At 45.6% G+C, this 24618-nt stretch overlaps 1 protein-coding gene across 1 annotated transcript in view; it reads left to right on the forward strand.

Moving 5' to 3' along the window:
* The window catches only part of LOC122563893 (T-box transcription factor TBX4), a 120363-nt gene that overhangs the window by 77182 nt on the left and 18563 nt on the right, over positions 1-24618 (forward strand). Inside the window, exons 5-6 of the mRNA XM_087977198.1 lie at positions 260-412; positions 22356-22468. Of these exons, the coding sequence (XP_087833324.1) occupies positions 260-412; positions 22356-22468 (266 nt within the window). The remainder of the gene's footprint in view (positions 1-259; positions 413-22355; positions 22469-24618) is intronic.

Raw genomic sequence — 24618 nt, forward strand, 5'->3', positions numbered from 1 at the left:
GTAGACAGTGTGATTTAGAAAGATTGCTGTGTAGTGTGTGTGCTGCACAGACATTAGGATACGGTCAATACAGTATGAAAGGGTGGCCTGTCTTTGTCTTCCACATTCCTGAGCTGTCCTGGGAGTGAGTGAGGGCCAGAACGACTGAGATGAGGTTCTTCCTTCACTCCCTACACCAACAAGGCATTCACTAACGCTATTCTGCTATTTAATAACTCATGATGGTAACAATTACTTTGTTTTGACTTCCTTTCCACAGATTATTTTGAATTCTATGCACAAATACCAACCAAGGCTCCACATTGTAAAAGCAGATGAAAATAATGCATTTGGTTCAAAAAACACCGCCTTTTCCACCCATGTATTCACAGAGACGACATTCATTTCAGTCACATCATATCAGAATCATAAGGTAAGCCATTTCTCATCTCCTTTTAACTACCCCTTTTGAAACGTTTCAATCGCATTGTTGTCGAGTGTTCTTGGGAATTGTTCAGCTCCTAACACTGTTTGGATCCTATTATCCACCATTAGGACATTGGATTGGGACCTGGATCAGTGTCATAACAAGTGAGTGACATTGTGTGATCTGAGCCACAACATTCAGGCTGAATGAGGTAGAGTGAGAAACAAGGAACACAAGATCAGAGTCAAAACAAAAAGGCCGAAATGAAATTCAGCAGAAATACATGAGGTTGTACACTTTAGCAGGAAGAAGAGGCTGATCATATATTATTGAGAAACTGTGCATCTATGTGCAGTACAAGAGCAAAGGAATCTTGGAGTATAAAGACACTAAAAATTAAACATTGCACCTCAGGTTAACAGGACCATTTAACAAAAGCAAACCAAACACTAGGCTTTATTTAGAGTCATAGAGTTACACAGCATGGAAACAGACCCTTCCATCCAACTTCCCATGCCAACCAGATATTGTAAACTGATCTAATCCCATTTGGCCCATATCCCTCTAAACCCTTCCTGGTCATGTACACATCCAGATGCCTTTTAAATGCTGTAATTGTACCAGTCTCCATTACTTCCTCTGGCAGCTCATTCCATACATGCACCACCCTCTCTGTGAAAAAGTTGCCCCTCAGGTCCCTTTTAAATCTTTCTCCTGTCACCTTAAACCTATGCCCTCTAGTTTTGGACTCCCTACCCTGGGAAAAAGACCTTAGCTATTCACTCTATCCATGCCCCTCATGATTTTATAAAATTCTATAAGGTCACCCCTTGGCCTGTGACACTCCAGGGAAAATAGCCCCAGTCTATTCGGTCTCTCCCTATAGCTCAAAGCCTCTAACCCTGGCAACATCCTTGTAAATTGTTTCTGAACCCTTTCAAGTTCAACAACATTGTTCCTACAACAGGAAGACCAGAATTGAATGCAGTATTCTAAAATTGCCCTAACAATGTCCTGTACTACTGCAACATGACATCTCAACTCCTCTACTCAATGTACTGATCAATGAAGGCAAGTGTACCAAATGCCTTCTTCACCGTCTTGTCTACCTGTGACTCCACTTTCAAGGAACTATGCACCTGCATCGCTAGGTCTCTTTGTTCAGCAACATTCCCTAAGGCCCTGCCGTTAAGTGTATACGTCCTGCCCTATTTTGCCTTATCAAAATACAACGTCTCACATTTATCTGAATTAAACTCCATCTGACAATTATTGACCCATTGGCCCATCTGATCAAAGTCCCGTTGTATTCTGAGATAACCTTCTTCACTGTCCACACCTCCAATTTTGGTGTCATCTGCAACATTATTAACCATATGTTCTAAATTCACACCCAAATTATTAAGTAACCGGTGAAAAGCAGTGCACCCAGCACTGATCCTTCGAGAAACTACTGGTCACAGGTCTCCAGTCCAAAAGTCAGCTCTCTACTGCCACACTCTGTCTCTTACCTTCAAGCCAATTCTGTATCCAATTGGCTAGCTTTCCTGGATTCAATGTGATCTAACCTTGCTAACCAGTCTATCATGCAGAACCTTGTCGAACACTTTGCTGAATTCCATATCCACAATCATCAATCTTCTTTGTCACCTCTTCAAAAAAACTTCAGACAGATAGAATTAAAAAGTCAGGACATTATGCTAAATCTGTACCAAACATTGGTTAGATCATAAACTCTTAGGCCCTGAATTGTATCCCTGGCTTGGGGTCACAACACAGGAGAAATTTAGGCTCTACAATTCAAGACTTTAAAAACAGTGCCTGCAATTTGGATTTTCCATATGGTGGTGTGGACTGAATTTGGAATTGGGACAGATGACCCAGGAAGAGCCAAGGAGGCTGCCTAGGTTCCTGAGGCAGGCCAGGTGGAACGTCTGTCTGTGGACTCCAGCACTGTATGCATTGATTAAAAACACATAGAAAATATCCCTTGGACTCTTACCCTCTCTCTATACCCCATCCCATGACAAACTATGCCCTTGCAGCCAGGCCTTCTTATCCCTGCGCTATCAGATGATCAACTACCCATGCCCCATGCCCCATGGTCCTTCAAATCTCCCTGCCAACATATGCCCCTTCATCCAATGTTCATGTACATATACCCATGGCCCTATGAGCCTCCAGTGCAAACCTATGTCACTGTACAGAATCCCATAGCCCCTCATAATTGCTATACCAGCCTATGCCCATCTATTCATTCCCTATAGTCCCTAATATTTCATTTGCTCCCAATTAACCCCTGACCCTTTATAGCCTTTTGACAACTTAATGACAACTTATTTAACACCGACCATCCTATGGCTTTCCCTGTCATGCCATTATCTAGCATGGGCACATGACCAAGGGGAATTGGGCATGAGCTGGTACAGCAGGTATGAGGAACTACGTGATTCCGTACAAGGACACAGGTTTGAATTGGGGGCTCATAGAGCCATTGGCTTATGTAAATGGCCATTGGATGACAGGGTATAGGTTGGCATAGAGAAATTTCCAGACAATTGGTTTTGTTACTATTGAAAAAGAAAGCCCATTCTCATTGATGCAAACCAAACATTGTGAAAATGATAGATAGGGAAATCTGCCAGGCAGCACAAATGTTATAATGGTTTTATATAGCCAGACTCTCAAATACCCAACCAGTGGTGCATATTTGCACATTTCTTTTGGACAGTTTCAAGACAACTTTATAAAGTCCCAAATTTGCACTTTTTTGCAAACACACTTGCCTTTTTATAATCCCAAAGGTCATCTCACCTTTCCTGAAGGTCACCTTACTTTCACAAAAGGTATTTAAGAACCAGATATAAAGGTGTACCTTACCCAGATAAGAGGTGGGAAACATAAAGCATTCCTGTGACCCTCACCCTCCACAACCCTCCTCTCTCACACTCTCCATTTCCCACCTATGTCAATTTATGCAATTTAATCCTCTCTGCCTGTCCCCCATGACCTCTCGTACTTCAGTGCCAACAATCCACCAAACAGCCTTTTGCTTCATTTATCATGTCAACACATTGAGAATTCTGGATGTGTGCAGCTCCAACAACATTAAGAAGCTCAAACACCATCCAGGATAAAGCAGCCCACCTGATTAGCATTCTATCCAACACACTCAATACTTACTCGCTCCATCACCAATGCTGAGTGGCAGCAGTGTGTACCATTTGCAAGATACACTGTAACAACTCATCAAGGCTGATTAGCACCTTCCAAATTTGCAACTTCTACCACAAATTCCCCTAGAAGCAACAGCTTTCCAAGATTTTGAATCAGCAACATTGGAGGAATGGTCAGGATGTTGAGTGGGTGGGGAGTGGAACTTGGAAGGGGTTGTGTTCCTTATATATGCTACCATTGTCCTGTGAATTGGAAGTGTTTGTGGATTTGGAAAATGCTGTCTAAGGAGGCTTGGTTAGTTGTTGCAGTGCGTTTTGTAGATGGTAAGCCCTGCTGCCATTGTCCATTGGTGAAGGAGTGAGTAAATGTTGAAGGGGTTGGATAGAGTAGAAATCAGGTGGGCTGCTTTCTCCTGGATGGTGTTTGAGCTTCTTGAATTTGTTGGAGCTGCACCCTTCCAGGATTTTTGATGAATATATGCAGGCCTACTCATTGATGCCAATATCCAAGAACAATGTTTAAAAATCCCAAAGTATTCACGCACATAGAAGGAAAATATCGGTGCATTATTTAAATCGCCTCCTCTAAAGAATGAAAATACAATGGGATTTTATTACATTTGATGATAAGGTATCACTGAGACTAGTTTACAATTCTAGATTTAATTAATTTAATTTAATTCCCTCCAGCAGCCATGGTGGGCTTTGTCTGGGTTATTGGTCCAGTAACCTAACCATCTCCCTCCATTTAGCTATCTCTGGCTATGACCTCTAAGCTTTACTACTTTTCTCAATGTAACACCATCCACTTCAATCTTCACTGCACTTTCCTTGAATGTATTTATCCTAACTATATTGTCCTCTTGATGTTCATACTATATCCTTATCCTGAACCACTAGATCTATGCTATTTTGTAGGACCTCATCTGATTCTGTCAACAGTGATCTGCCAGTTTGTTGGTTAGCTCAGTTGGTTGGAGGGCTGATGTGTGATGCTAATGGAATACCCTCCACCTGCCTGGATGGATGCAGCTCTAACAACACTCAAGCATCTTGATACCATCCAGGACAAAACAGCTCATTAGATTGGCACCACATCCACAAGCATCCACTTCCTCCACTGTGGGCAGCATGGTGGCTCAGTGGTCAGCATTGCTGCTTCCGATGCCAGGGACCCAGGTTCAAATCCAACCTCGGGTGACTGCCTGTGTTGGGTTTCCTCCCTAAGTCCAAAGATGTGCAGGTTAGAGTAGATTGGCCATGGGAAATGCAGGGTTACAGGGATAGGGTAGGGGGGAATGGATCTGGGTGGGATGCTGTTCAGGGGGTCACCATGGACTTGATGGGCTAAATGGCCTGTTTTCACACTGTAGGGATTCTACGAAGCTCAGTAGCAGCAGTGTCTACTATCTACAAGATGCACTGCAGAAATTCACCAAGGCTCTTTAGCACCTTACAAACCCATGACCACTTCCATTTAGAAGCACAAGGATAGCAGACACATGGCAACACCACTCACCATCTTAACTTACTGATGTATCGTCATTCCTTCACTGTAAAAATGCTGGAATTCCCTCCCTAATGGCGTTGTGGGTCCACATGGACTGCAGCTGTTCAAGAAGGCAGCTCACCCCCACCTTCTCAAGGGACAACTATAAATGCTGACCCAACCAGAAAGACCCACACCCCAGGAATGAATAAAGAAAAACTTTACTACATTAAGCAAAATCCACCTGGCTGAGGAAGATCAGTAAACACAGTTGTCAGTTACTCATCCTTCTGGGTAGGAGAGCCAAGAATGTTAGGTGAGAATCTAATGTCACAAAACATTTGGACAATTTGCCTGTGGGTAGAAATGATCCTCTCATGTCTCTACAACTACCTGTTTTGAACATGTATACAATGGTCTTCAGCGCATATGTTCCAACGATGACTAATCCTGAGGATATCAATCAGAAATGCTATGAAGACTTGGACTGCACTATTGCAAATACTGCTCATTGTGATGGGAGACGTCAGTGAGGGCATTCGAGCTGTCCATCAGGCTTGGGGTGAGGTCTTACAGAATCATGGTGTGGGAAAATGCAATAGCAATGGTGTGTTTCTCCTGAGTCTTTGCACGTGCTGAAATACCTCAAGTCACCAACACCATCTTTTACAGAAGGCAAGATACAAAAGCATATCGCTGCTCCAGGTATCTAAACACTGGTGTCAGAATGGCTTTATCATAACCCCACAGAGCACCATCAAAGATGTTGTGATTGCCAGGTTATGAGTGGAAGCGAACACAGGATGCTACGAGAACAATTCAGAATCAGACGTGCGGAGGAGCAATCATTTGAAGAAAGTCCAAGTGATGATGTTGAGGCAGCACGGTCAAGCTTCAACTTAACTCATCTGAAAGCGGCTGCTGATGGTCTGGGAATATGAAAGATAAATCACTGAGATTGATTTGACCGAAACAATTAGCAAAATAAGGAACTGCTACAAGAGAAAACTCCAGCAAATGTAGCACGAATGGGAAAAAAAGATAGAGCCACTGCTCAGAGATCATTCCAGAGAGCAAAAAGGACCTGCAACATAAGTTTCCTATGATGTAAGACATATTGTGGCTAAATAAGCCAGGGAGCTTCAAGTTTAACCCATCAGCACAAAAAGAGGAATTTTCAACATGAAAGGCAACGTATGGTCCTTCCTCTTGTGGCTACTCATCTGTTTTCAATGCTGATGGAAAATGTCTCCTAACAAGGTCAGTTAACAATGATGCACGGCTGAACATTTAAAGGATGAGCAACACCAAGCAAGCTTCCAGGCTGGCAAACTCTCTGTGATGGAGTCAAAGCAATCAGATCCCAAGCCTCAAGGAAAGCTGTAGGCTCAAACAGGATTCCAGAAGAAGTTTACAAATCTGGGGTCTCCATCAAACTCCCACCATTACACAGATTGTGAGATCAGTGAATCATACAGCAGGATTCAAGGATACTTCAATTGTTCACCAGTACAAAGGAAAAGGACAGAATCTGTGTGTGACAGTCACTAAGGAATCTTACCACTTGAGACAGCTGGTAAGATCTTAGCAAATGTCCTACTTAACAGACTGGTAAACAACAAGGTAAAGGATATACTGTCAGAACGTCAAGGTGGTTCAGGAAAGGGAGAGTCATTGAGTCATAAAGCTGTACAGCACAGAAACAAGCCCTTCAGTTCAACTTGTCCCCTGCCAACCAGATATCCTAAATTAATCTAGTCCCATTTGCCAGCACTTGGCCCATATCCTGCTAAACCCTTCCAATTCATGTACCCACCAGGTGCCTTTTAAATATTGTAATTGTACCAGCCTCCACCATTTCCTCTGGCAATTCATTCCATACATGCACCACCCTCTGCATGAAAAAGTTGCTCCTTAGGTCCCTTTTAAATCTTTTCCAATGCACCTTAAACCTATGCCCTTTCATTTCAGATTCCCCTATTCGAGTGAAAAGATTTAGTCTATTTGCCCTATCCATGCCCCTCATGATTTTACAAACCTCTATAAAGTCACCTATCAGCATCTCCCTTAACCTCAAACCCTCCAACCCTGGCAACATCCTTATAAGTCTTTTCTGAACCCTTCCAAGTTTCACAGTATCTTTCCTGTAGCAGGGAACCAGAATCGAATGCAGTATTCCAAAAGTGGCCTAACCAATATCCTGTACAGCCACAACATGACCTTCCAACTCCTATACTCAATGCACTGACCAATAAAGGCAAGCATACCAAATGCCTTCTTCAATATCCTGTCTACCTGCGACTCCACTTTCAAGGAACTAGGAACCTGTTGTGACATGATGTTTACCCTCAGACAAATACAAGAGAAATACCATGAACAACAGGTGCGATTCCATTGTGTCTGCATTGACTTGGTAAAGGCCTTTGACACATAAATGGAGAGATCTTGTGGAAATTGTTAGCCAAATTCCTGATAGAGGTAGAAATAAAAAAAAGGGTAAAGTTACAAAAGATTGGACAGATTGATGGGTGAGTTTTAAACAATACCATCTCTTACATTTGGGTTAAGTGCTATGTCAGTGCCATCAGCTCCAGGTGGACAGGTTTCATGGAACCAATGACAACATCAAAGGAAGATCAATGGATTCATTATGATCGATAGCTCAGAATCAAGTCTAAATCAAAACAAATCTTGCCATCTTAGTGAATCTGACCATTGATTTTTTGGCTGTTGGTGAACATGTGGGATCTTGCTTGGGTCCAGTGAAATTGAAAGCAGTTACCTCCCCATCCCCAACAATGGGAAAGACCAGAGCGGAGCCAGTAATATAGCTGTCCTGTGTAAAACCAGATGAAGACAAAGCAGTGATCTTATAGAGGTTTACAAAATTATGAGGGGCATGGATAGGATAAATAGACAAGGTCTTTTCCCTGGGGTCGGGGAGTCCAGAACTAGAGGGCATAGGTTTAGGGTGAGAGAGGAAAGATATAAAAGAGACTTAAGGGACAACTTTTTCACGCAGAGGGTGGTACGTTTATGGAATGAGCTGCCAGAGGATGTGGTGGAAGCTGGTACAATTGCAACATTTAAGAGGCATTTGGATGGGTATATGAATAGAAAGGGATATAGGCCGGGTGCTGGCAGGTGGGCCTAGATTGGGTTGGGATATCTGGTCGGCATGGACGGGTTGGACTGAAGGGTCTGTTTCCATGCTGTACATCTCTATGACTCTATGACTCTAGTGGGCAGTAGTATCATGCTCATTGAATATGGATAAGTAACAGCATAGAAACCAAGCAGTGGAGGTTTTGAATGATTTGAGTAACCTTCTTCGCTGTCCATTACACCTCCAATTTTGGTGTCATCTGCAAACTTACTAACTATACCTCTTATGCTCTTATCCAAATCATTTATATAAATGACGAAACGTAGTGGACCCAGCACCAATCCTTGTGGCACTCCACTGGTCACAGGCCTCCAGTCTGAAAAACAACCTTCCACCACCACCCTCTGTCTTCTACCTTTGAGCCAGTTCTGTATCTAAATGGCTAGCTCTCCCTTTATTCCATGAGATATAACCTTGCTAACCAGTTCTTCCATGGGGAACCTTGTTGAACGCCTTACTGAAGTCCATATAGATCACATCTATCGCTCTGCCCTCATCAATCCTCTTTGTTACTTCTTCAAAAAACTCAGTCAAGTTTGTGAGACATGATTTTCCACGCACAAAGCCTAATCAGTCCTTGCCTTTCCAAATACATTTAGATCCTATTCCTCAGGATTCCCTCCAACAACTTGCCCACCACCGACATCAGGCTCACTGCTCTTTTGTTCCCTGGCTTGTCCTTACCACGTTAGCCAATATCCAGTCTTCCGGCACTTCACCTGTGACTATCGATGATACAAATATCTCAGCAAGAGGCCCAGCAATCACTTACCCAGCTTCCCAAAGAGTTCTAGGATACATCTGATCAGATCCTGGGGATTTATCCATCTTTATGCATTTCAAGACATCCAGCACTTCCTCCTCTATAATATGGACATTTTTCAAGATGTCACCGTCTATTTCCCTACCTTCTATATCTTCCATGTCCTTTTCCACTGCAAATACTGATGCAAAATACTCGTTTAGTATCTCCCCCCTTTCCTGCAGCTCCACACAAAGGCCACCTTACTGATTTTGAGAGACCCTATTCTCACCCTAGTTACCCTTTTGTCCTTAATGTATTTGTAAAAGCCATTTGGATTCTCCTTAATTCTATTTGCCAAAATTATCTCATGTCCCCTTTTTGCCCTCCTGATTTCCCTCTAAATTATATTCCTACTGCCTTTATACTCTTCTAAGGATTCACTTGATCTATCCTGTCTATACCTGACATATGCTTCCTTCTTTTTCTTAACCAAACCCTCTAGTCATCCAACATTCCCTATACTTACCCAGCCTTTCCTTTCATTCTGACAGGAATATACTTTCTCTGGGTTCTTGTTATCTCATTTCTGAAGGCTTCCCATTTTCCAGCCGTCCCTTTGCCTGCGAACATCTGCCCCCAATCAGCTTTTGAAAGTTCTTGCCTAATACCATCAAAATTGGCCTTTCTCCAATTTAGAACTTCAACTTTTAGATCTGGTCTATCCTTTTCCATTGCAATTTTAAATCTAATAGAATTATGGTCGCTGGCCCCAAATTGCTCCCCCACTGACACCTCAGTCACTGCCCTGCCTTATTTCCCATGTGTTGGTTAAGTTTTGCACCTTCTCTAGTAGGTACATCCACATACTGAATCAGAAAGTTTTCTTGTACACACTTAACAAATTCCTCTCCGTCTAAACCCTTAAAACTATGGCAGTCCCAGTCTACATTTGGAAAGTTAAAATCCCCTATCATAACCACCCTATTATTAGATTACTTACAGTGTGGAAACACTACGGACAATTTAGCATGGCCAATTCACCTGACCTGCACATCTTTGGACTGTGGGAGGAAACCAGAGCAAACCCACGGAGACATGGGGAGGATGTGCAAACTCCACACAGACAGTAGCCCGAGGTGAGAATTGAACCTGGGTCCCTGGTGCTATGAGGCAGCAGTGCTAACCATGGTGCCACCGTGCCGCCTTACAGATAGCTGAGATCTCCTTACAAATTTGTTTCTCAACTTCCCGCTGGTTATTAGGGGGTCTATAATACAATCCTTATAAGGTGATCATCCCTTTTGTATTTCTCAGTTTAACCCGAATAACTTCCCTGGCTGTATTTCCAGGAATATCCTCCCTCAGTACAACTGTAATGCTATCCCTTATCAAAAATGCCAATCCCCCTCCTTGCCTCCCTTTCTATCCTTCCTGTAGCATTTGTATCCTGGAACATTAAGCTGCCAGTCCTGTCCATCCTGAGCCATGTTTCTGTAATTGCTATGATATCCCAGTCCCATATTCTTAACCGTGCCCTGAGTTCATCTGCCTTCTCTGTTAGGCCCTTGCATTGAAATAAATGCAGTTTAATTTATTAGTCATACCTTGTCCCTATCTGCCCTGACTGTTTGACTCACTTCTTTTCTCAACTGTACCAGTCTCAGATTGATCTCTTACCTCACTATCTCCTTGGGTCCAAAGAAGTGGTGAATGTGGATACAGTTACAACATTTAAAATACATTGAGATAATTACAGTAATATGAAATATTTGGAGGGTTATGGGCCAATCTCAGGAAGGTGGAACTAGTTTAGTTTGGAATTACAGTCAGCATGGATTGTTTGGAATGAAGGGTCTGTTTCCGTGCTGTATGACTCCATGACTCACTGGGCTCCAGTCAAATAATGCAGATGTGTATACCTGCATCATTCAGTCAGCACAGTACTATCCCTTTCTCAAACCATTTTGATATTCAATCCGTTTCCATAAAATGAAGGGCTGGCTCCATGATCAAACATGTCTCGTCCTTTTAATCATGCACCAGTACCAAAGTGCTGACAGTGATTAGCTAAAGGGTCATTGTGTGGCACAAAATGGTTTCCTAATTGTTTGTTAATTGGGGTCAGAGGACAATAGTTCACCGAAGTATTAGCAGGTGATAGTGTACAGACCATTGCCCCCTGACACAGGACAGCTCAGACTGGTGCCAGGAATTGTACTGTTCTGCCTTATACAGGTGGAAAACATTTTCCACTTGAACTCCTGACTCTTCTGTAAGATAGTTGAGAGCAAGGCAGAGGATTACAGCAATGAATGTGTCTGTCATAAGAAGGCAAAGTGACTCTCCAACACTTTCAGAGACTGTTACAGAATTTTACTGAAATATTCACAACCGGCTGAATATATAACCCTTTCTGAGCTGGGTTTAGATTAATGGTTGACAGGACAGGGTCTTGCCCCATCAGTTTTAAAACTAAGGCCATTAATTGGCAACACCAAAGTTCCGTGAACAATGTATATATGGTGTGTGGGTGTTTGCACTCCCTTTTTGCTTTCCTTAAAGACCTTCTTTCATGTTTTTGGTTACACTTCAGCCCCACGGCGGGATCTTTGGGCACTCAGTGTGAAGGGGGAAGGGCAGGTCAGAGGATCTCCTCGTAGATCTGCTCCTGGGCCTGGCCAAACTGGCCATTAAAAGATCCAGGCAGCAGGCCATGGAGGGGGTCATTATGGCTAATTGTCTGCCCCTCTTCCGCTGTTACGTCCGGGCCGGGGTGTCCCTGGAGAAGGAGGACGTGGTGTCTACTAACAGCCTCGAGGTTTTCAGGGAGAGGTGGGCACCGCAGGGTGTGGAGTGTTTTATTTCCCCCTCTGACTCTATTTTGATTTAATCCCTGCCTTCCCCTTTCACTGTTTTGCTCAGTCTGCCTTGCCCTTTGTTGAGGAGGGCACTGCTTGTCACTGGCCATTCAGGTGTTTCCTTCCTTCCTGTTGGTGGAATATGAATAAAGATTTCTGCACTCATTGTTCTTCACTGTGTCCTACACCTGCACACACACGACATGGGTGCTAGGGAATGAATAAACACTACTGCTGTTAGGAGGTAGTGTGGAGCAAGGAAAAAATAATAAAACCACAGCGTATCTTTCCAAATGATATTTTTAATTAAAATGTTGGATTAGACATTATGACAAATAACTACAGAAATAAAACTCCAACAGTCTTTATGACTCACTTCTATTCTGCCAAAAATACAATTCAAATGAAATAATGCCCTCTGGCAGACCCAGCACCTCTTGGTTCCATTCAGAGAGTTTACCGTCATTGTATAATAGCACCCCAACTATTTGGGAATTATATCATAATCTATCAATTAAATTAGCACCACAATAGTGCATATTATAGTTATGTGGAAGACTTTTACTAAAAGGAGAAATTGATATCAAAAAGATGGGTAGAGAAAAAATAAATTGATGGTTTACTGAACACGATGGTTATTGTGGTACTGTGACAGTGTTGATATCATATGCAAAATGCAACTAGTCAGCATTGATTAATATCAGAATAACAGTTTCATATGTTCCTCATTAATATTTTACATGAAATTATTGGTCTGTCTCCAGAGATTCCTTGGCACTGGGAGTTGAACTTACACTACTGGAAAAATACTCTTGATAGTAGAAATTGGTTCTTGTCTCTTTCCATCTCCTAGACTTTAATGTATTGCAAGTCCTATACTAGAATTTTGACAATATTTAGCATTCTTCAATCAGAAGCCAGTCTTCTGTAGAATTCCTGGTGTTTATGCCTGTGTAGGTATATCAAGCATCAGCTTGTTCTGCAAAGCGCGTTTCACAACCGTCAGGCAGACAACTGAAAGTACTTTGTAGCTAATGAAATACTCTGCAGGGTAGTCACCATTGTAAAGTTGGAAATACAGGAACCACTTTGCACTCAGCAAGCTCCCACAGTCACAACTGTCCCTTCTGGGCTCCAAGGATGATCTCTACGCAGGGTTGCAAGTTTCTGCCGTGGGGCTTCATGTAACTGAACAGGTTGATTCTCAGAAGGAGCAGGATGTCCCAAGAGGTAGTGGGACCTGAAATTCAGCATTTACTTCTTTTTTTCTTCACTACAGTCACACTTCCTAGTCATTATGGCATTTGGAATCAAAGCATTGATGTAACCTGGTTAGACACATTGTCACCATTTTGAATGATTGGGTAACAATCTCCTCCTAATCATTAAGGTTACTGCTTCAAAGAGGCTGTAAAATATCTTTAAGACCTTTTCCTTATCCTTCCTGGGACAATGATCTTTGCAGAGTAGAAAGAACAGGTTCTTATGTGAATAAATTTTCAGAGACCTGGACACAGAATCCAGTCCATCAAACAGATTTTGCAGCAGTTTGGTGTGAACAGTTTTGCGCAGGCTTCACAAAGGATACAAGCATTTGTTTGACAGACCTCCTCATGGATCAGATGGAGACATTGCTGCTGGATTTTTCTAGAGCTGTTACTTATCACTGACACACAATCCAGCTCTTATTGCATACAGCTGTCTTCTACACTGGAAATCTTATTGACTTGTGGTGACTTGTCACAAATCCTGGAATTCCCTCCCTAATGACACTGTGGGCCAACCCACAGCAGGTGGACTGCAGCAGTTCAAGAAGGCAGCTCACCACAATCTTCTGAAGTGCAACTAGGGTGGGTAATCAAATGTTGGTTAACAAGAGACATCCATGTCCCAAGGGTGAACACAAGAAATAGTTCCACACTGTGAAAATGATCAGATTGTCTGTATCCATGTTAATTAAGGGTCATCAAAGAACATCAGATGATATTTTTTATGCATTCAAGCATATCCGATGGGCTAATGTTCCATCTCAAAGAAGGCAACTCCAACCCTCCTTTTGTGTTTAATATTCCCCCGAGAGGGAATTGAACCCAAAGTGCGATTAACTAGACAGGAAACCCCTATTTGTTAGCAAGGGCCCAGGCAGCACCCCTGGCGGCTGGCTTGTGGGTAGCGGAACAGAACATTTATAAACACAAATGTCGCAGAGACATTTATTGTACATACCCAGAAACATAATGGTTCAGCTATTTCAGGGAAGTTGTGGGTGGCTCTGAAAAGAGTTTTTGGGGTCAGGCATTGAGTGCAAACTTCGCCTGAAATTACAATGGACTGCAAAAGGGAGTATTCTCAACTCTCATCATTGTTCAGTTTTAATGGTATTAAAGGTCACTGCGGGATTTAGATTATTGTGATCGCCATTGGAAAACCTTGGTGTGATTATATGGAGAGCCAAGTGTCCTGACTGTATGTGGGGAGGGGACAAGGTGAAACTGGGGGCTGTTGGTCAGTCAGTCCGGATCAGCATCTACAAGGACTGGATGTAAAAACCGGGTAAAAACAATGACTGCAGATGCTGGAAACCAGATTCTGGATTAGTGGTGCTGGAAACGCACAGCAGTTCAGACAGCATCCGAGGAGCAGTAAAATCGACATTTCGGGCAAAAGCTCTTCATCAGGAATAAAGGCAGAGAGCCTGAAGCATGGAGAGATAAGTGAGAGGAGGGTGGGGGTGGGGAGAAAGTAGCATAGAGTACAATAGGTGAGTGGGGGAGGGGATGAAGGTGATAGGTCGGGGGCGGGGGGAGGGTGGAGTGGATAGGTGGAAAAGAAGATAGGCAGATAGGACAAGTCATGGGGACAGTGCTGAGCTGGAAGTTTGGAACTAGGGTGAGGTAGGGAAAGGGGAAATGAGGAAACTGTTGAAGTCCACATTGATGCCCTGGGGTTGAAGTGTTCCGAGGCGGAAGATGAGGCGTTCTTCCTCCAGGCGTCTGGTGGTGAAGGAGTTGCGGTGAAGGACGCCTAGGACTTCCATGTCCTCGGCAGAGTGGGAGGGGGAGTTGAAATGTTGGGCCACAGGGTGGTGTGGTTGATTGGTGTGGGTGTCCCGGAGATGTTCCCAAAAGCGCTCTGCTAGGAGGCGTCCAGTCTCCCCAATGTAGAGGAGACCGCATCGGGAACAACGGATACAATAAATTATATTAGTGGATGTGCAGGTAAAACTTTGATGAATGTGGAAGGCTCTTTTAGGGCCTTGGATAGAGGTGAGGGAGGAGGTGTGGACGCAGGTTTTACAGTTCCTGCGGTGGAAGAGGAAGGTGCCAGGATGAGAGGGTGGGTTATAGGGGGGCGTGGACCTGACCAGGTAGTCACGGAGGGAATGGTCTTTGTGGAAGGCGGAAAGGGGTGGGGAGGATAATATATATCCCTGGTGGTGGGGTCTTTTTGGAGGTGGCCGAAATGTCGGCGGATGATTTGGTTTATGCGAAGGTTGGTAGGGTGGAAGGTGAGCACCAGGGGCGTTCTGTCCTTGTTATGGTTGGAGGGGTGGGGTCTGAGGGCGGAGGTGCGGGATGTGGACGAGATGTGTGGGAGGGCATCTTTAACCACGTGGGAAGGGAAATTACGGTCTCTAAAGAAGGAGGCCATCTGGTGTGTTCTGTGGTGGAACTGGTCCTCCTGGGAGCAGATACGGCGAAAGCGGAGGAATTGGGAATACGGGATGGCATTTTTGCAAGAGGTAGGGTGGGAAGAGGTGTAATCCAGGTAGCTGTGACAGTCGGTGGGTTTGTAAAAAATGTCAGTGTCAAGTCGGTCATCGTTAATGAAGATGGAGAGGTCCAGGAAGGGGAGGCAGGTGTCAGAGATGGTCCAGGTAAATTTAAGGTCAGGGTGGAATGTGTTGGTGAAGTTGATGAATTGCTCAACCTCCTCGCGGGAGCACGAGATGGCGCCAATGCAGTCATCAATGTAGCGGAGGAAGAGGTGAGGAGTGGTGCCGGTGTAATTACGGAAGATCGACTGTTCTACGTAGCCAACAAAGAGACAGGCATAGCTGGGGCCCATACGTGTGTCCATGGCTACCCCTTTGGTCTGGAGGAAGTGGGAGGATTCGAAGGAGAAATTGTTAAGGGTGAGGACCAGTTCGGCCAAACGAATGAGAGTGTCGGTGGAAGGGTACTGTTGGGGACATCAGGAGAGGCCCTGGTCATGACAGATGGAGGTGTAGAGGGATTGGATATCCCTGGTGAAGATGAGGCGTTGGGGGCCTGGGAAATGGAAATCTTGGAGGAGGTGGAGGGCGTGGGTGGTGTCTCGAACGTATGTGGGGAGTTTCTGGACTAGGGGGGATAGGACAGTGTTGAGGTAGGTAGAGATGAGTTCAGTGAGGCAGGAGCATGCTGAGACAATGGGTCGGCCAGGGTGGTCAGGCTTGTGGATCTTGGGAAGGAGGTAGAACCGGGCAGTGCGGGGTTCCCGGACTATGAGATTGGAAGCTGTGGGTGGGAGATCTCCTGAGGTGATGAGGTTCTGAATGGTCTGGGAGATGATGGTTTGGTAATGGGGGATTTGGTCATGGTCGAGGAGGCAGTAGGAAGAGGTGTCCTCAAGTTGGCTTTTGGCTTCAGCGGTGTAGAGATCAGTGCGCCAGACTACCACTGCGCCCCCTTTATCTGCTGGCTTCATGGTGAGGTTGGGATTGGAGCAGAGGGATTGGAGGGCTGCGCGTTGTGAGGGTGAGAGGTTGGAGTGGGGGAGGGGGGTAGACAGGTTGAGGTGGTTAATGTCCCGGCGGCAGTTGAAAATGAAGAGGTCGAGGGCAGGTAATAGGCCAGCGCGGGGTGTCCAGGTGGATGCAGTGTGATGGAGGTGGGTGAAGGGGTCCTCGGAAGGTGGGCGGGAGTCCTGATTGTGAAAGTAAGCTCGGAGGCGGAGGCGACGGAAGAAGTGTTCGACGTGACGGCATGTATTAAATTCATTGATGCATGGACGGAGGGGGATGAAGGTGAGTCCTTTGCTGAGGACTGATCGTTTGTCCTTAGTGAGTGGAAGATCTGGAGGGATGGTGAAAACTCGGCAGGGCTGGGATCTGGTGTGGGTGTGGAGCTGGGAGTGGGGGCAGAGCCAGTAACTGGAGAGGGTGTGATTGTGGGGGGAATGGGAGTGGAGTCATGAGCAGAGGTGGTGTTCCCCTCAGGGTTCTGGGGGCCGGGAATGGTGACATTGGGATCTGTAGGGGGTGTGTCAGCAGAATGCAAGTGAGTGGCGTTGGTGGGTGCGGGCGTGGTTGCAGACACAGCAGTAGGGGTGGCGGAAGTCACTGAGCGTGTGACATCAGCAATGATGTGAGGGGCGGAAGTGATGTTACGTGTGATGTATGAGGTATTGTGAGGGGCAGACGTGGGTGTGGGAGTGGCCATGATGGGGGCGGAAGTGACATCATCAATCAGCGTGGAGGTGGCAGCTGCACCAGCCGCATGGCTAATGGCGTCCGAGCAGTTCCAGAGGCCGGGGGAATCTTCTGGAATGTTTTAGGAGCGCTGGTTATGGAGGTGGGTAGATAAAAGTTTGTTGTACTTACAGTTTTTGATGTTTGAGATGGAGTTGAAATACTGTTTGTTGAGAGTATGAATTCTCATGAGTATGTAGTTCAGAGTGGGTCCTTTGCAATTCTGGGAGAGTGTGGCCCTCAGCTGAGGCAGGGCTGACTGTAGAGAGGTTAGGTGCCAGCGCATTGCTGCAAGTGTGGAGCGGAGGATCTTGAAGGAGAACCGTTGCGAGTGTTTTTGAACCTGTAGTCTGTACTGTTTGTCCTGTTCGGGTCCGAATTCTGCTGGTTTAAAGATGGTCTGTGTGGGATGAGTTGGTTACGGAGGCAGGCACTGAGGAAGCAAATGTGGCTGTGGTGGCGAGTTTGTTTCAGGACATGGTTGAAGAGCTTCAGGGCAGAGGAAATGACCTGGGAGTTGCAGTGGGAGAGGGACCCCCTGAGATTCCTGTAGAGAGAGGAGGGAAGCTTCTTGAAGGCAGGCATCCTTGCAAGAGGATTCGCAGTAGGGTTAAAATCAACTAGGTAAAAACGACTGCAGATGCTGGAAACCAGATTCTGGATTAGTGGTGCTGGAAACGCACAGCAGTTCAGGCAGCATCCGAGGAGCAGCAAAATCGACATTTCGGGCAAAAGCCCTTCATCAGGAATAAAGGCAGAGAGCCTGAAGCATGGAGAGATAAGTGAGAGAAGGGTGCGGGTGGGGAGAAAGTAGCATAGAGTACAATAGGTGAGTGGGGGAGGGGATGAAGGTGATAGGTCGGGGGCGGGGGGAGGGTGGAGTGGATAGGTGGAAAAGAAGATAGGCAGATAGGACAAGTCATGGGGACAGTGCTGAGCTGGAAGTTTGGAACTAGGGTGAGGTGGGGGAGGGGAAATGAGGAAACTGTTGAAGTCCACATTGATGCCCTGGGGTTGAAGTGTTCCGAGGCAGAAGATGAGGCGTTCTTCCTCCAGGCGTCTGGTGGTGAGGGAGCGGCAATAAAGGAGGCCCAGGACCTCCATGTCCTTGGCAGAGTGGGAGGGGGAGTTGAAATGTTGGGCCACAGGGTGGTGTGGTTGATTGGTGTGGGTGTCCCGGAGATGTTCCCAAAAACGCTCTGCTAGGATGCATCCAGTCTCCCCAATGTAGAGGAGACCGCATCGGGAACAACGGATACAATAAATGATATTAGTGGATGTGCAGGTAAAACTTTGATGGATGTGGAAGGCTTCTTTAGGGCCTTGGATGGAGGTGAGGCAGGAGGTGTGGGCACAGGTTTTGCAGTTCCTGCAGTGGCAGGGGAAGGTGCCAGGATGAGAGGGTGGGTTGTAGGGGGGCGTGGACCTGACCAGGTAGTCACGGAGGGAATGGTCTTTGCGGAAGGTGGAAAGGGTTGGGGAGGGAAATATATCCCTGGTGGTGGGGTCTTTTTGGAGGTGGCGGAAATGTCGGTGGATGATTTGATTTATGCGAAGATTGGTAGGGTGGAAGGTGAGCACCAGGGGCGTTCTGTCCTTGTTATGATTGGAGGGGTGGGGTCTGAGGGCGGAGGTGTGGGATGTGCACGAGATGCGTGGGAGGGCATCTTTAACCACGTGGGAAGGGAAATTACGGTCTCTAAAGAAGGAGTCCATCTGGTGTGTTCTGTGGTGGAACTGGTCCTCCTGGGAGCAGATATGGCGGAAGCGGAGGAATTGGGAATATGGGATGGCATTTTTGCCAGAGGTAGGGTGGGAAGAGGTGTAATCTAGCTGTGGGAGTCGGTGGGTTTGTAAAAAATGTCAGTGTCAAGTCGGTCATCATTAATGGAGATGGAGAGGTCCAGGAAGGGGAGGCAGGTGTCAGAGATGGTCCAGGTAAATTTAAGGTCAGGATGGAATGTGTTGGTGAAGTTGATGAATTGCTCAACCTCCTCGCGGGAGCACAAGATGGCGCCAATGCAGTTATCAATGTAGCGGAGGAAGAGGTGCGGAGTGGTGCCGGTATAATTACGGAAGATCGACTGTTCTACGTAGCCAACAAAGAGACAGGCATAGCTGGGGCCCATACGGGTGCCCATGGCTACCCCTTTGGTCTGGAGGAAGTTGGAGGATTCGAAGGAGAAATTGTTAAGGGTGAGGACCAGTTCAGCCAAACGAATGAGAGTGTCGGTGGAAGGGTACTGTTGGGGACGTCGGGAGAGGAAAAAACGGAGGGCTTGGAGGCCCTGGCCATGTCGGATGGAGGTGTAGAGGGATTGGATATCCATGATGAAGATGAGGCATTGGCGGCCAGGGAAACGGAAGTCTTGGAGGAGGTGGAGGGCGTGGGTGGTGTCTCGAACGTATGTGGGGAGTTCCTGGTTACAATGGGTCGGCCAGAGTGGTCAGGCTTGTGGATCTTGGGAAGGAGGTAGAACCAGGCAGTGCGGGGTTCTCTGACTATGAGGTTAGAAGCTGTGGATGGGAGATCTAGTCCCTGGAACTTGGAGGTAACAGGTTCTGTTTATGGTTTCTAGGGGAGAAAGAGAGTTCTCAGGTAACATTCAAATTCTAATGGAGAAAGTGAAAGTCACACTAGCATTTATTCGGTGGCTTTTTTATTTAAAAAGATCACCCTCCCTGTTGTGATGATTTGGAGGAGCCGGTGTTGGACTGCGGTAACAAAGTTAAAAATTGCACAACACCAGGTTATAGTCCAACAGGTTTATTTGGAAGCACTAGCTTTTGTAGCACTGCTCCTTCGTCAGGTGGTTGTGATGACGTCAGTTTAACAGGCCAAAAGGGAGCGCAGTGTTGGAGGATGTGATGATAAATGTTGATGCTCAGATGCTGAGAGGAACAGTTTGAGGCAGTGCACATCGGTTCTCTGGCACGAAGCAAATCTTCTCCCAGGTGCGAGATTTTCTTTGGATCTGCTGTTTAATGGACAAAAGGAGAGGGGGGAGACTCCACAGGGGTGTGGCTCAGTGGTTAGCTCTGCTGCCTCACAGCAAGGACCCCTGTTCGATTCCAGCCTCAGGCAACTGTCTATGTGCAGTTTGCACATTGTACAGCTCCTATTTCACTTTAATTAAAACAAAAACAAACTGAATTGGAAGTTCAGATATGTTGCTATAAACTGAGCGAGTACTTTACTGTGGAGACAGGAATTGTTGGACATTAGCTCAGCGCCACATGGGCACCATTCCTTCACCTCAGGTTCTGAGTTCCTGTGCCCATTTACTGACTGGGGTATGATTGTAGCAGAGCGCTGACATTTTGCTGATGATCCCGTTATCATGTTTTAAATCTGTTCTGAAGACATCTTCATTTTTCCAAAAGGGAAGTTCTCTTAGTGAGTTTTGAGAAGATTTGGTTGAGGTTCTGGATGTAGGTTTGCTTGCTGAGCTGGAAGGTTGGTTTTAAGATGTTTTGTCACCATACTAGGTAACATCTCAGTGAGCCTCCGGATGAAGCTCTCTGTTTAGTAAGGGTATGAAATAGTCACTTCAGGAATAGGGAGGGTAGGATCCGATTCACCCTCCAGCCTTACCACTGCTGGAAAAGGCAACGCCTCTGCCCTTGAAAGACTCAAGAGAAATTGTTGAAAAGTATCTGATTCACAATGCTTCAGAAGCAGTACTTAAGTACAGGTAATTACAAATGCAGGTGAGGCAGCACCCACTCTTCAAAGAGTCATCTAGACTCGAAACGATGTGGAGGATCCAGTGTTGAACTGTGATGGACAAAGTTAAAAATCACACAACACAAGGTTATAATCCAACAGGTTTATTTGTAAGCACTAGCTTTCAGAGCACTGCTCCTTCATCAATTAACTAGGATCATAAGATAGAATTTATAGCAAAAGATCACAGTGTCATGCAATTAAAATGATATATTGGACAAACGTGGGTTGCTGTTAACAGCCAGTACTTCCACACAAACCTGTTGGACTATAACCTGGTGTCAGTGATGACTGCAGATGCTGGAGATCAGAGTCAAGAATGGAGTGCTGGAAAAACACAGCAGGTCAGGCAGCATCTGAGGAGCAGCAGAATCGATGTTTTGGGCACAAGCCCTTCATCAGGAATGAGGTTGTGGGCTGGGGAGCTGAGAGATAAATGGAAGGGGTAGGGTGGGGGCAAGGTAGCTGGGAATGTGATAGGTAGATGAAAGTGCGGGCGGAGGTAATTGGTCAGAGGGGAGGGTGGAGCGGCTGTGTGGGAAGGAAGGTGGATAGGTAGGACCAGTCAAGGGGGTAGTGCTGAGTTGGAGGCTTGGGACTGTGATAAGGTGGGGGGAGGGGAAATTGGTGAAATTCACATTGATCCCACCCCCCCTCCCTGTGAATTTCACCAATTTCCTCATTTCTCCTCCCCCCAACAAGCCTCATTCCTGATTAAGAACTTATGCCAGAAACTGATTCTGTTGGTTCTAGGAAGCTGCCTGACTTGCTGTGCTTTTCCAGCACCCCACTCTTGACTATAACCTTGCGTTGTGTGATTTTTAACCTAGACTCAAAATGTTAGCTTCTGGATTAGTGGTGCTGGATGAGCACAGCAGTTCAGGCAGCATCCAAGGAACTGAACTGCTGTGCTCTTCCAGCACCACTAATCCAGAATCTGGTTTCCAGCATCTGCAGTCATTGTTTTTACCTCAAAATGTTAGCTTGCTGTCTCTCCATGGATGCTGTCTGACCCGTTGTGATCTTCTGCATTTGATGTTTTCAGTACAGATTCCAGCATCTGCAGTAATTTGCTCTTACTTAAGACGTTTCTCCAGTTGCTGTTATTGTCTCAGACTGCAGCTCGAATTTAAACAATGCAGTAAGGGCTGAGTAGCCGGGCCTGTCACTGAAACAAATGTTGACACACACCTCACGGCAGTAATAAGTTACTCTGAATGGGAGATATTTTAGAAAAAGGAAGCAGAGAGCAAGAACCGTTTGTTGGATGTACATACAGAAACTGAAATAATCTGATAGACAGCAAGTTAATAAAGATATTGTGTATTCTCCTCAGATTACCCAGCTCAAAATTGAAAACAACCCGTTTGCTAAAGGATTCCGAGGGGGAGATGACAGTGATCTGCGCGTATCTCGTTTACAGAGGTACGTTATGCAACAAACATGCAGGTACTACATTTCATTTCGATGATTGAGGTCACTGTGTTTTGATTTCATGAATCTTCTCTTCATCACTGAAAACAAAATGTGCTGGAGGTTACAGTGGCTCAGCCAACATTCATGCATGTGACCTCCAGCATTTGTTGTTTTCAGTCCAACTGGTTCAAGCACCTTCCATCAGTTCTGCTCATTTCCAGCCATGGGGTGATGGTCTGTCTCTTGGCGTCTGTCACTCCTGCACAGCTGAAAAGATAGAGGGATTTTTTTTTCAGGGAGGAATGCTGTTTTTTCCAAGATGTCCATTGAGTGTTTTCAATCAGAAAATGGAATGGAAGCCATGGGTGGTTGCGAACATGGGCGTGGGCTCAAGGACTATCAGAGGTCACGGCAGACAGAGACTGTTCTGCCATTCAATGCTATCCTAGCTGATCTGATCATCCTCAACTCCACTTTCCTACCTTTCCCCATGACCCTTGCCTTGTTGATTAAAACTCTTAAAAGGGGCAGGTGAAATTTGGTCAGGCAGTGTGGGGTAATGCGTGTTCACCATTATTTTTATTCTTGTATTTATTCTTCATGCGAGGTGGTTAGAATCATAGAATCCCTACAGTGTGGAAGCTGGCCATTCGGCCCATTGAGTCCACACCTATCCTCTGAAGAGCATTCCATCCAGACCCTGATTGTCGCTGACCGGCCAGTATTTATTGCCCATCCCTAGTTGCCCTTGAAAAGATGTTGGTGATGGAGGCAGATGAAGCTGTCCATTGAAGTAAACTCTCAATGTTGTTGAAGATCGGGTGGATTTGATCATTCCCCAACTCAGGTTGTGGAAAACATGTTTCTTCCACCCCCTTTATTCAATTACTTTTTCATCACCCAAATATAAAATCTAATCTCCCCCAGGTGTAGGCTGATTAGACTGTTACAGAGAATCTTAGAATTTATCTCAAATATAGAACATAACAGCCCATCGGAAATGACAAACTAAGGTTGAAATTTAATAATATCCCAATTGGAATACCATGTGCATTATTGAGATGTGTGCTCTGGGGAGGATCTTGAGACTTCAGAGACGGTTTCAGGCAGATTTATTGGATTGGTCTGTTTTTGAAAACATTCCAAAACAAAGCAAAAAAATACTTGGAGCATTTGTCTCAGAAGATTGCATATTGTGGGGAAATCTAAGAGATGCATTAAAAAGTCGGAAAGGACATGACTGGGCAAACGGAAAGCGGTTTTCCAGTTGCTGCAAGTCTAGAATGTGAGGTTAGGGTTACAAAGTTAAATGCAGTTAAGGAACTTCTAGAATGTTCACTTTAGAGGCCATACAGTGGCTAGCAATGCTGTCTCATAGCGTGAGGGACCAGGGTTTAATTCCAGCCTTGGCTGACTGTGTGGAGTTTGCACATTCTCCCAGTGTCTGTGTGGGTTTCCTCCGGGTGCTCTGGTTTCCTCCCGCAGTCCAAAGATGGGCAGGTTAGGGTGGATTGGCCATGGGAAATTGACAGTAGTGTCCAAGGATGTGCAGACTGGGTGGGTTATTCCTGATGAAGGGCTTTTGACTGAAACATCGATTTTCCTGCTCCTTGGATGCTGCCTGACCTGCTGTGCATTTCCAGCACCACTCTGATCTAAACTCTGGTTTCCAGCATCTGCAGTCCTCACTTTTGCCTAGACTGGGTGGGTTAGCCATGGCAAATGCAGGATAACAGGGATAGGGTAGAGGGTGAGTCTGATTGAGAGGGTTGGGTGGACTTGTTGGGCCGAATGTCCTGCTTCCACACTGTGGACATTCTGTGGAGGATTGCGCAAGACTAGTTGGGCCAAAGGGCTCGTTTCCACACAGTAGGGAATCTAATCTAAATTGTCAACACACAAGGCTTGATCTGACAGTTCCTCAGAGGATGAAAAATTAGAACCAATATTATAGGTGAAGCGAGAACAAATGAGGATTTGTTGTAACTTCCTTGCTTTGTAATCAATGTTTGGAATTCTAGATACCTTGTCAACGTTTTAACTTGCCCAGCCACAGGCCTGTGCATGAACCGTGCCTATTACTGCAGTCCCTGGAGAATTGCTGATGAAGGGCTTTTGTCCAAAACGTCGATTTTCCTGCTCCTTGGATGCTGCCTGACCTGTTGTGATTTTCCAGCACCACT

This window comes from Chiloscyllium plagiosum, unplaced genomic scaffold, assembly GCF_037043375.1.
Source record: "Chiloscyllium plagiosum isolate Xiang-an unplaced genomic scaffold, Cpla_swu_hap1 HiC_scaffold_31, whole genome shotgun sequence".
NCBI classification, from domain to species: Eukaryota; Metazoa; Chordata; class Chondrichthyes; order Orectolobiformes; family Hemiscylliidae; genus Chiloscyllium; species Chiloscyllium plagiosum.